Genomic DNA, 12216 nt, shown 5'->3' with positions numbered 1-12216 from the left:
CTCCAGCAGCTCCACGTCCCTCTTGTGTCAGTGTCAGTATCAGTATGCACGGGACAGGCTGAGCCAAAGACGGAGCCAGTTTCAGGCCAACACCCCCAGAACCAGGACAGAAACCAGAACTACCACTGGTTACCAGAGGCACGGGGCTGTGAGGTTGGCTGGAGGCGCTGCCCTCGGCACTAGCACCCAACAGGAACAAGCCCCATCTCTGAGCCCGCACTGTGCCAACAGGGTAGGGGCTTCTGTAGAGGCCGTTCCTATCTGCTGCTGAGCCCTGTTTGCTGTCTTTGTACAGGCTCCACTTGTGCTCCGTAGGTGCTAATTGCTGCAAGAATATATCAAATCTATAAAATACTGGGGCTGGAGATAAGGTGGTGCTGCTGCCGCGAGCTCAGCCAGTGTCAAACCAGCCATGGCTCCGCTCCCAGCCCGCTCGCTCCGTGCAGGAATTGCCACTATTCCATATGTCTGGTGTGTTGAATGTTTTCAGGACAATAGTCATTCATTAATTGCTGCTTTCAGGTTGGCGTAAGTGCTGCCGCTTCCAAGGAAACAACAAAGTACTCTTTGATGTTGGCATGAAAGGGAGGAAAGTAGTTTCCCTGCCACCGATCCCATGGATGCGAGCTCATAATGAGCTCGGGATGCTTTGCCTTGTTTACAGGAGGGATGTGAGAGCAGAGCTGGCAGGGCCTCGACACGATTACACTCCAGCCACAGGGTTTAGATGAGCCACCATCACACTGCGGGTGATTTTAGACAAAATACCGTGTGTTTGTGAGATGTCCTCCAGCATTAATAGGAGCAAAGCTGCCTCAACAGCAGAGCTAGTGCAGGAAACCAAACCAAAGCCGATGTTACTCGTCTGGATGACAGATAACCCGCAGGAGGCTTTTGAACATGGTTAGCTGAGTGATTTGTTTGCCTTCAGATATTTGGGAGCCGTGATCTGGTGCTTTCTGCACACGTGGATAAGTGGATTTAACCCCCCTGAAGCTGCTCTTTGTGTCCTGATTTGTTCCTCTTTAGCTTGGGCTAATCCCTGTCTAATTTGTACCTCTCTATTTCGGCCCTGTAGTTTGTTCTATTCATTTTTAATTTACTTCAAGAAATAATAGACCTCATGTAGAATGTGTATGTATGTATGGCTTGAACCTGCCAGAGGGGAGACTGAGATGAGCTCTTGGGCAGAAGCTCTTCCCTGGGAGGGTGCTGAGGCGCTGGCACAGGGTGCCCAGAGGAGCTGTGGCTGCCCCATCCCTGGCAAACCACTCTGAGATTCTATAATACACTCTCTATAGAATATCTACTATATATGATACAGTCTCTATGTACACACGATGTATGTATTCCTGGAAATTATTATATGTAGTCCTTGAAAGCATTCTGTATACATGAGCTTTGCTTCGACTACGGAACACTTCTCATTTTTCTCTCTATATGAATAACTGTTCTGGGAGTGCATTGATGATTTTGACAGGCTGGTAGCACGGCTTAGTGCTCTTGTGATCCCTTGAACACATGGAATGTGTTTATTCTTTTATCACAGTGTGAGGAAAATCTTTGTTTACTCGTGCATGTGTCTGACTCGGTGGTGATAGTCACATTCTAACTTCAACTGCAGCAACTGACGGTGGTGCTCTCAGAGAGAGTGTAACTGGTTGTGAGCCCTCGTCTGAATGAGTGTGTAACAGGCACTTGAGAACAGTAGCACGGGTCAGTGGTTCAGTGCAGGGGGACTCTGAGATCCATCTGAAGTGTATGAACATGTCATGGTGTTTCAGATAAATTAACTCAGCTTGGACTTCAGTGTGCAGTTACGAAGCGGTGCTGTTCCGCTGCCTTGCAAACTGTTCTGTGGTAGCTCCAGGGGAGCTGCTCTTCATAGAACCACGGACTGGTTTGGATGTGAAGGGACTTTAAAGCTCCTCCAGTTCCAACCCCCTGCCATGGGCAGGGACACCTTCCACTAGAGCAGGTTGCTCCAAGCCCCTGTGTCCAACCTGGCCTTGAACACTGCCAGGGATGGGGCAGCCACAGCTTCTCTGGGCACCCTGTGCCAGCACCTCAGCACCCTCACAGGGAAGAATTATTGTTCATCTTAACTCTTTTGTACCTTGAAGTGACAGCTTTAATCTCCAGGATTTATCAGACCTCTGGTACCACACTGAAAACTCTCAAGTTTTTATGGTGAGTTCCACAGACACAATGCAAGGGGGAGGTTTTTCTCTTTTCTCTTCTATTTCTTCCTCTATATCTATAACTTCTGCAGCTAGATAGAAAATAGCAGGACTGTGCCAACCAACAAAACCAGTGTCCATGCGTCCTTCTTCCTTCTATATCCCATTGTTAAAAGGACCTATCATAAGGTTTCCACTGCAGAAGATCTAGTTCTGTAACTCAAATCCATTTTCTCAGTAAAACCCCTCCGTGCAGGACGAGCATTGCAGCCCTACTGCTCTTTCATTTGCAGAGTCGTCTGAAGGAGGCTGTGCAGCTGTTGGAGGATTACAAACATGGGACCTTGCCCCCAGGAGTCACCAACAAGGAGGTAAGAGGAAAAAGCCTTTGTTAAACCTCTGCTTCTCTGTGGTGTGAAGTGGGGAGGATGCGGTGACGTTTCGGGCTGTGCCTGCACCACTGCAGGAATTTCTTGGTGTTGCTGCTGGTAAAATCCCTCATCTGCTCTGTTTGGTTGATTGTTGACTTGTTCAGTGTTGCTTTTGGTTCCCTGCAGCTCAACTGCCAGCGTGTTGTAGTGAATATGGGTTGTTATGAATTGCTGTGCTCTAGATGTTGCTGAGCAGCAGTGAGAGCAGGGGGTTTGCCATAGAGACACACAAGTCTCCTACTTCTAGCTGAACAAACCTTGCTGTCCTCTAGGTTCTGGTACTGTAAGGCTTGAGCCTCATCTCCTACCATGTTCCTGTTGGTTCTAATTGCCATTTCTTCATGGAAACGAATGTTTGGGCTGTGTAGGACCCTCCGGATGTCCTGTGGTGTGGACTGTCCCCTCAGCAGTGGTACTTTTCACTGGGTGGTGTTCCTGCTCTTGGGAAGCTGGAGGGTGTTGTGGATACCCCACTGATGGGTTTAAGCAGTTGCTGAGTTAAGTGTCACCTCTGCTAGAACTTGGTTCTGCTTTGGGAAAGAGGGTTGGGCTGGTGACCTCTCCAAGGCACTGTCAGTCCTGTTCTACGCACTTCTGTCTGATATCCATCTATATGAATACATGAAACTTGTGGAAGCAGAGATGACTATTGCAGAGACTGCTTTTTGAAACAAAAATCATTGATCTTCCTGTGGGAATGACCTCCAACTCTTTTCATTATCTGTCTATGTATAGACACCTGACCTGATGGGGCTTTTTTGTGGTGTGGGTGCATCCAAAAGACTTCAGTCCTAAGTAATTTAGTGTCATATAAAGAACAGCATGAGTCGATTGTCAGGCTTGCCTCGGGAGATACAAGAAGCAGCCGTGCCACAGGGCCCGTGATGGAAATGATACAGAGCTCTTCTCCCATGCCCTGTAGGTCAAAGAACCTGCCTTATTTTGTCCCACTGTTCACATGTGATAATTTCTTCTCATGAAAGACAAGTAGAGCAGGTAAATGAATTAACAGTTCCATTCACTTCAGAAAGCGGCTGCTTGTGTGGTAGGTGCTGGGTTGGGCAAGAGGCACGGCTTGAGCAAAACATCAACATGAAATATCCCCTCCCTGCGTGATGAGCAGTACGAGGCATTGCTCTCCTGGTCTTTTGATGTCCCTACATGCTTTCAACCTTCATCTGACGGTAAGCAAAAAGGAACTTGGGTTAAGGAAGGAGAAAAGCAGAGAATGCTGCAGCAGCAATGACTCAGATCTCATCTGCCTTCAGGCAGATGTAATACAAGTCATTTGCTGTGCAAACCACACAGACTTTTGACCTGCATTTTGGGTTTGCTTAGTGACACCCCCAGGATATACCCAGAGTTCAGTCAGAACTGCACTGAGAGAGCAAACACGTGTTTTGTGTCTTGTTTCCCTTAGTCATGACCACGTGTGCAGGAGGTGAACTTTGCTGCGCAAGCCGGAGGGTTCGGAGTGTGCAGTGAAGGTGTGGGGCAGGGGAGGGGAGAGAATCATAGAACCCCAGAGTGGTTTGGGTTGGGAGGGACCTTAAAGCTCCTCCAACTCCAACCCCTGCCCCGGGCAGGGACACCTTCCACTAGAGCAGGTTGCTCCAAGCCCCTGTGTCCAACGTGGCCTTGAACACTGCCAGGGATGGGGCAGCAACAGCTTCTCTGGGCACCCTGTGCACTGGCTGTTTTCTGACTCCCGGGGCAGAGGGGAAGGTAGAGGGGAGTGTGTGTGGAGATTTGGGTAGCTGACAGGCTTGCCAGATACAGACAGCTCTGAAGTGTCTCCTTAATCACTGCTGCATTTTCAGAACATCCAGTGTGCTGGCTGATTATTTTGGGGGAGGGAAGGCACATCACTTGCGTAGATAGCACCCCAAATTTTCTACTGGTGAACCAAGGACACTTGGAGAACATATTTTTTGCTGCCCTCAAGCTAAGTTTTACCATTTTAATGGCTCTTCCCTGCACCACTCTGCAGGATGGGCTCTGCCTACAAGGCAGTAACAATTTGCAGTTGTTCTAGTGCTCACTCAGGAAAGGGATTCGCTGCAGCTCTGGAGAGGTGCCCACTTTGTGGCTCACGTGCATGGGTTGATGTTGGAATAAAAGGCTGAGGCGTCTGATGTTTCATGTAGCTGATAACTGAGTGTCACACACACCTCTGATGCACTGATGGAGTTGCCACATGCTGGCAGGAGACCTGAGGATGAGAGGTAATTTGATTTTTGACTGATCTTTTCCTTTCTTTTACCCCCCTTTGACTGTGAACTGTGAGTTAATCACCTCATGGCCACCATGGGCAAGTGTCTGCTGGAGTAGTGACTTGCTTCATCTGATGTGGTGACACGATTGTATCTGAGAGAGGATAATTCACTGTTGTTACTCATCAGAAAGGCTGGGTAGAACTTGACGTCATTACTTAATGTCTTTGAGAAATGGGGTCTGCAGATCTGGCTGTCTCTGAAATCAAATGGGTCACAACAGGGAGCTAAAATGACCCAAAGAACTGATTATATAGTCACAGAATGGAATTCACGTTTCTTCTGGGTATAATACAATTCCATGGAGAGGGGCTTTTGACAGAGGACTGTAGGGCCAGGACAAGGGGAATGGCTTGAACCTGCCACAGGGGAGACTGAGATGAGCTCTGAGGCAGAAGCTCTTCCCTGGGAGGGTGCTGAGGCGCTGGCACAGGGTGCCCAGAGAAGCTGTGGCTGCCCCATCCCTGGCAGTGTTCAAGGCCAGCTTGGACACAGGGGCTTGGAGCAACCTGCTCTAGTGGAAGGTGTCCCTGCCCGTGGCAGGGGTTGGAGCTGGAGGAGCTTTAAGGTCCCTTCTAACACAAACCAGGCTGGGATTCTATGATGCTCAAGAGAGAAGCACCCAACTTTATTGTCTTTGTTTAAAAGCAGATTCAGGTCTGGTTGCCAGAGCCTCTTAGAGACGCAGTTGCTACCCTCGTAACAGGTTCATCAGGCATGGACTGGGTATGGCACGTGCGTAGAAGAGATGCTTGAATGGTCTTTTAGGCTTCATAATCAGACTTAAAATCATAAGCACCTTGAAAGCCTTTAAAACTAACAGTTTGGGTTAGAGTTTTAATGCATTAGCTTTCTAAGAACCCAACACTCCCCCCAGATATCAGCTTTGAGACAAGTTGTTTTGACAGAGTTGTTTCACTAATCTCCTGACTGATCCACTTTTGTGGTACAGCACATTTGACAGTGTTCAAATTCCCGTTTCCCCCCCCTCATTCAGAAATTCATGGTTCTCCTGAAGGATGGCAGGCAGTAGCTGGAAGCAGAACAACAGCTCAGCACTATCTCTATCGCTTGCTGAAATGGCTTCGCCACATGAAAAATGGAAAATGTAAAAGCCTAAAGCTATGTAATGTCAAGTATCTCCTCCACACTTCTCTTCTTGACAGGGTTCTTGTAGAGCAAGTCTTTCTCTACTGCATTTTCCAAGCAGATTTTACAGAATGAGCTGAAATGGGACAATTATGGACTATCTAAAGGAGTAGAAAGTGAAGAGCCATCATCATCTCAAGAAAAACCACTCTGAAGAGCCATAACTGTGCTTTGCTTCAGTTCCCCATGACCATCTCTAAGCCAGTTTCCAGAATAAACAGTGTTTGCTCCAGTTGCTCTCTGTGAGATGATCCATGGACACCAGCACTGCCAACACCTACATTTCCTCCACTTCCAGGTCTCTCGCAGTCATCCCGTAGCTCTTGAACTGGAGTGATTTCACTGCTCAGGAAAATGACCATTAACTCAAGGTGGTAAAAACCTCTTTCTTGGGCATCATTAGCAAAAAGGAAGAATTGATCTCTTACGTGTCAATAGCTGCTAGACTGCTGATAGCTTTTGATTGAGGGCAACGATAGGGTTTGTTCCTCCATTAAAAAGACATTTTAAACCCATGGGTTTTACCATATCGGTTTTGTAGTCAGGAAAACAGGGGACAAGTAGCTGCTTGATAAGTATTTATCACATGAGAGCAAGCAAACATGCTCCAGTCTCCACTTTTTCCCCTTAGCTTATTTATCCAACTATTCCTTTGAATATTTAAGAGCCAGGCTCAGTTTTTATTAGCTCTGAAGTTGAGTGTTTCACATTCCCCTCATTAAAACCCCACCAACCAAAAACATCCTGTGGAGCAGCAATACCCCACACTGTAATTAGGGCTCCTCTCTGACAGGCTCTTAGGATTTCGTATTCTTTTTCTCTAAATAAAAAGATATTCTTGGTAATGCCACCAGTTGGGGTGTATTTCTGTCCTCCTGGTCGCTTGAGTTAGGTATTTTGGCAAGATTAGAGAACACGATTGCAGAACAAACTCCTTGAAGGTCTTGGGGAGGCTTGGTCTCCTGGTGGGGTGTTGAATCATAGAATAGTTTGGGTTGGAAAGGACCTTAAAGCTCCTCCAGCTCCAACCCCTGCCCCGGGCAGAGACACCTTCCACTAGAGCAGGTTGCTCCAAGCCCCTGTGTCCAACTTGGCCTTGGACACTGCCAGGGATGGGGCAGCCACAGCTTCTTTTGTGTGGTTGTGTCTCTGTGTTAGGTGATTGAACTCCACAGATGCAAAGTGTTGGATGGAAGAAATAGCTGTTTCTTATGATGGTTTAGAAGTACAAAATGTTGCTGTGAGAGCTTCAAGAGAACTGGTGAGTCCAGTAAACTTGTACTGCTTGGTTTTGCTTGGTGACCGCATCCATCAGTGTCCTTCATTTGGCTCTTTCTACAGAGGGTAAGAGCATCTGAAGTGCTGGTGTGTCACCTGGTGGCATGTATCCCCTTTCACCTCCATGTCCCAGGGGGAGTTAGGAAACAACAAGATCCTTAGAAGGGGAGGAAATAAAAGGTAACATGTAGGATTCAGGTTGATGGGAGGAACCGGTTCAGTTGTCATTTATGTTCTGGTATTTAAAGGGTGGCTGCAAAGAAGATGGAGACTCCCTTTTGACAAGGGAAAGACAAGGGGTGATGGGCACGAGTTGCTCCTGAGAGGATTCTGACTGGACGTAAGACAAAAATGTTTCCAGTGAGAACAACCATTGGAATAATCTCCCCAGGGAAGTGGTGACTCCCCAGTGTTGGACACTGTTAAGACTGGGCTGGACACGGTGCTGGGACATCTAGTCTAAGTGATGCGTTGCCTAGAAAGGTTGGAGCAGATAATCCTTGAGCTCCCTTCCAACCTGGGATTCATGGATTCTATGATTTATGTCCTGCATTTTCCAGCTCTGTAGGTCCTGTTGTATTACTGCCTTCCTATAAGGATACCTTCGTCTCCGTAATACCTAAAGAGGCCAACAAGAAACCTGGAGAGGGGCTTTGGACAAGGGCCTGGAGGAACAGGACAAGGGGAATGGCTTGAACCTGCCAGAGGGGAGACTGAGATGAGCTCTGAGGCAGAAGCTCCCCAACCCAAACCAGCCTGGGATTCTTTGCACTTTGTGCTCCTCATTTAATTGGTCTCTCGTTACACTTCAGCAGCCTTTTCAGCTCATATTCCTTCCAGTGCACTCCATGGCAGGGAGGGATGTGCCACCATGGCCACCTCTGCTCCAAGCTGGTTTTAATGGTGGTTTCCACCGGTGGCTCCCCGGGTTGGCAGAATCCATCCCTTTACACGAAGCTCCGGTGGCTGGTGCGAGCTGCGAGTGGGTAGGTGAAAATGACACACACAAGTGCACTGGGAGCCAATTTGCAGCAGAAGGTATAGACTGTAACATATCCAATTCTAAACAGGGCAGGCAATTCCCCCAACTGCCTCCTGGAGGGAATCTCCGCTGGAGTAAAAAGGTTTCATTTGAAGGAATAGTTTCTCCTATAAAAACAAGGGCTGTAAAATATCAGCCTGATAAAGCAGGAAGAACCAGCTTGTTAAAAGCAGACGTTTCCCTTAGCTCGGGAGTGTCGGTGCTGAGGTTTAGCCTCAAACTAAAAGGCTGCACCAACTGCAGGGCATAATGATGTGGCTTTTGTCCTTTATCCTCAGGCTCCTTTCGCTAATTTGGAGGCTTGCATCTGTGTCCTCTGTGTGTGTGAGTCCCTTTCCCAACCTGTCCAACAGACCAGCACAGATTGGAGGAACAGATTGATGCTGGCATGTCAGCAGTGGTAAAAGTTATGAGAAGCAGCACTCGGCGGCTATCAGCTACAGAGAGATTGAAATCAATCCTGCTTCATGACACAGCTGCTTTCTACTGGGTGATTTTTGTGCTCAGTGCTGCAGAAAAGCCCTTTTAAAGGCTGAGGAACATGTGGACAGTGGTATTCAGGCACTAAAGATCTGCCTTGGAAGGACTGCAGTGAGGTAGCAGTGCTGGCGAGATTCCATTATGAACTTCAGGCTGCTCTTCCCCCCCAAAATACCTTCTACTTTTATTTCCTTTGCTGGAATTCCCTGCAGTAATTCCGTACTTGAACTACACTGCTGGCATGCCCAGGAAAATGTGCCCTGCATCATTTTTGCCTTTGAAATTGGGGTAGAAATATCTGCTAAGCTATCAGCTTAATATCACTGCCTCATACCGCTCCAAATGCTGAACAGCAGTTGCCTGGGCTGATATTTGGTTCAATATTTGGAGCAATATTAGGCTGATGAGCAAGTTAGGATCTGCTCTCTGATTTGCCCCATGTCTAGATTCTGTCCTAAAACCTTAGTATCTAAAGCAGAAGTAGAATACAGTCTAAGAAATACAGTGATGAAGGTTCATTATCCTCTTCTCCCTCCCCTCTGCCCCTCGGTCCTCATCTCCGGCTGGCACCCCGGCTTCTCCCTGTGGTCCTGCCAGCAGAGAGAGGTAAAGAGCCACAGAATAGCAGAAGTGCCTGAACAAGGACTCTGGAGAGTGAGTGATGCTTTTTCTGTGCAAGGTTTTTTATGAGCATGGGGCCAAGAAGAGGTTTAAAACCTTGGTTAAATAACTAAATGCAGCCCTTGTACCTAAGCACCTACGGAGGTGACTCTGCCCTTAAATGCGCACCCACAAGGAAGATGGTACCTATTAAATTCATCATTCCCTGAACTTTATATGTGAACTGGTACAAATTTGTTCTGTGCCCAGAATATTGCAAGGGAAAGTGTGATGCCATGGCAGCGTGAGCTGATCTGAGGCAGCACTGCCATGTCTCTGTCTCCTCTCCTCCCGGCCATGTGTTCCCACCTCCTTGCTGGCTTGCACTGGCACAGCTGGTTCAGAGAGCTGCTCTTAATAAAAACTGAGCCTCCCTTCCCCCTACTCCCAAAATGCTTCAGTTTTGACTCAAGCAGCTCCCTGGATTTTCTATCTGTCTGCTCTGTGTTGTCTGTACAACGTGGGGGATGGAGCGTGCGCTGAGGATGGGGATGGTGGGGCCATGAATGTACCCCAGCTTGAGCTGCTGAACAGGAGGTAAGTCAGTGATGGAGGTAGGAAATTAACCCAGGTTTTGTAAGACTAAGGTTAAACATCTTAATCTGTGGATTAAGATTGAACTCTGAGACACAAAGTGTTTAGATTTTTGATCCATCCGTCTTTGTCCACTGTAGGATCAAAAGTAATTCAGGATGGAGGGGACCTGAGGAGGTCATTTAGCCCCCCACAGGTCCCTAGATTGACTCTTGGAAATCCGTTTGTTCATTTAGCTGTATATCTAGTTATAGATCCATGTGAAGATGCATATAGGATGCATAATGATGAATATATATTCATTAGAAGACAAGACAGCAGCAAATCAGCTCTTTTACCCGATTTTGTACCCTTAGTAACTCCACCCCGAAAGCTTCACCCCTTCATCATAAGGGGGTGGTTGGAGAAGGGGAAATAAACCCCCTAAATTCCAAGTAAACCCAAACGGAATGATCTGTAGTGAGAGGAAAAATGCAGCTTCTTGAAATTGTCCCTTGGAGACAGACATTTGCTATTCTCCAGCCAGCCCCTTCCTGCGAGCGTTGGCGGAGCATGAACCGCGGTGTGTCACTTGTGACTTCTCACTCTTCAGCCTTTCCAAATGCAGTTTTGGCAACTTGCTGTTTTGAAACTGTTTCATTTCTTCCCCATTAGTATCAGTGAAGTGAAAAGAGGCTCACCAGCTTAATGGGCATATATTTATTACTGTGTTCTTCCTTCAATCATGTTAGCAGCAGGAAGAGCCTGCTCATGCTGTCCCAGACACAGCAGAGAACAATGAATCTATCAGAGTCTAAACAGCATCCCTTTTGGAGAATAATAGCTTTTCTTAACAGTGTTGATGAAGAGCGAAGAGGTCCATTTGCAGTAAACTGTAATTTTTTCCCCCCTCTGGTCTCTTGCAGGATGCGATAGAGCATAGATATATCGGTTGTCCTGCTGCTTCCTCTCCTTGGCAAGAAAGCAGCTGGTCCCAGGGCTGAGCTTAGACCTTCTCTTTGCTGCTATCTGTACATTCTCTGTGCTGCCGAGATGCTGTAAGATGAGTTGAATGTTTTAGGTGTCATTTCCAGACCATCAGAGATCAAAAGGCACACAGGGAGCTTGGATAGGTTAACACACCTTAAAGAAACCAGGCTAGATGCTACTGTTGATGCTCTTACTCAGTTACAAACTGTCTTTGCTTCATCCCATCAATTGAGGATTAAGAGAGTTTACCTAAATCCTGTTTAGATTACAGATCAGATTAGATTTACAAGCTCTGCATGGCTAAAATAAGCTCAAACAAAGCTGATCCTGGGCAACCTGGTAGGAGTAGCAAGCCTGGTTTCCAAAGTTGATTTTAAACAATGTAAGAACATCTAAGTTCTTCTCTAGTCCTGGTGCAAGTGATGCTTTTCAGTGAGTGCTTCTGATTCTGCTTAAGTCCTCCCAGTAGAATGCTGTGAGGATTAATTAGTTAATGTTTATTGAGTGCTGCAAAGCTGCAAAGTGTTATTTAAGTGCAATCTTTTTTTATCAGTCGGGACTTGCTGCTGGTTCCACCTACACTTGGGTTTGTATCTGTGCAAATCTGTGCATTGCACTGGGATGGCTTATGGTTTCCAATGCAATTCCCAGTGCTGTGCTGCTGTGCAGGCAGGTATCTCGGCTGATGCTCTTCAACATGTGGATTTGTTAGAAGGCTCTATGGTCCTGCAGATGGGCAGCAGCTCGTGGTGCTCTGACTTAATGATGCTTAGGACCGGGAAGGAGTTTTCCATTGGCATCCAAGAAAAGCAGTGGCTTCTGGTGCCTCTTGTGCTGTCTTATTTCAGTGCTAGGTGCAGGGCAGAAAATGTGTAGATGCTCTTTGTGGTTTATCCCATGTGTTGGGTCATTTGAGCTTTATCTCCTCAGAGCTAAACCCTTTTTAACATAAAGATTATTAGGAGCAGGGTTGTAAAAGGTCCATGGGGAGGTTTCTTACTGAGGAACAAGTGTAGACAGTGGTTTGTGTTACCTGGTTGTCCATGTTTATTGGTAAAGCCAAACACCATAGAATGAATCATTAAAGCACAGAATGGTTTGTGTTGGAGGAGACCTTACAGCTCATCCAGTTCCAACCCCTGCCATAGGCAGGGACACCTTCCACTAGAGCAGGTTGCTCCAAGCCCCATCCAGCCCCATCAGATTCCATATATATTAGC

General features: G+C 47.1%; 1 protein-coding gene across 1 annotated transcript in view; it reads left to right on the top strand.

Annotated features, from left to right (window-relative positions):
• Nucleotides 1-2473: 2473 nt before the first annotated feature.
• Nucleotides 2474-12216, top strand: part of LOC104409556 (sideroflexin-5) — a gene marked incomplete at both ends in the record, with an annotated part of 57714 nt that continues 47971 nt past the window's right edge. Inside the window, one exon of the mRNA XM_010019462.1 lies at nt 2474-2551. Coding sequence (XP_010017764.1) covers nt 2474-2551 — 78 coding nt within the window. The remainder of the gene's footprint in view (nt 2552-12216) is intronic.

This window comes from Nestor notabilis, unplaced genomic scaffold (genome assembly GCF_000696875.1).
Source record: "Nestor notabilis isolate BGI_N333 unplaced genomic scaffold, ASM69687v1 scaffold4318, whole genome shotgun sequence".
NCBI lineage: Eukaryota > Metazoa > Chordata > Aves > Psittaciformes > Psittacidae > Nestor > Nestor notabilis.
Note: the sequence above shows the minus strand (reverse complement) of the source record. Positions and strands in the feature narration are given on the sequence as shown.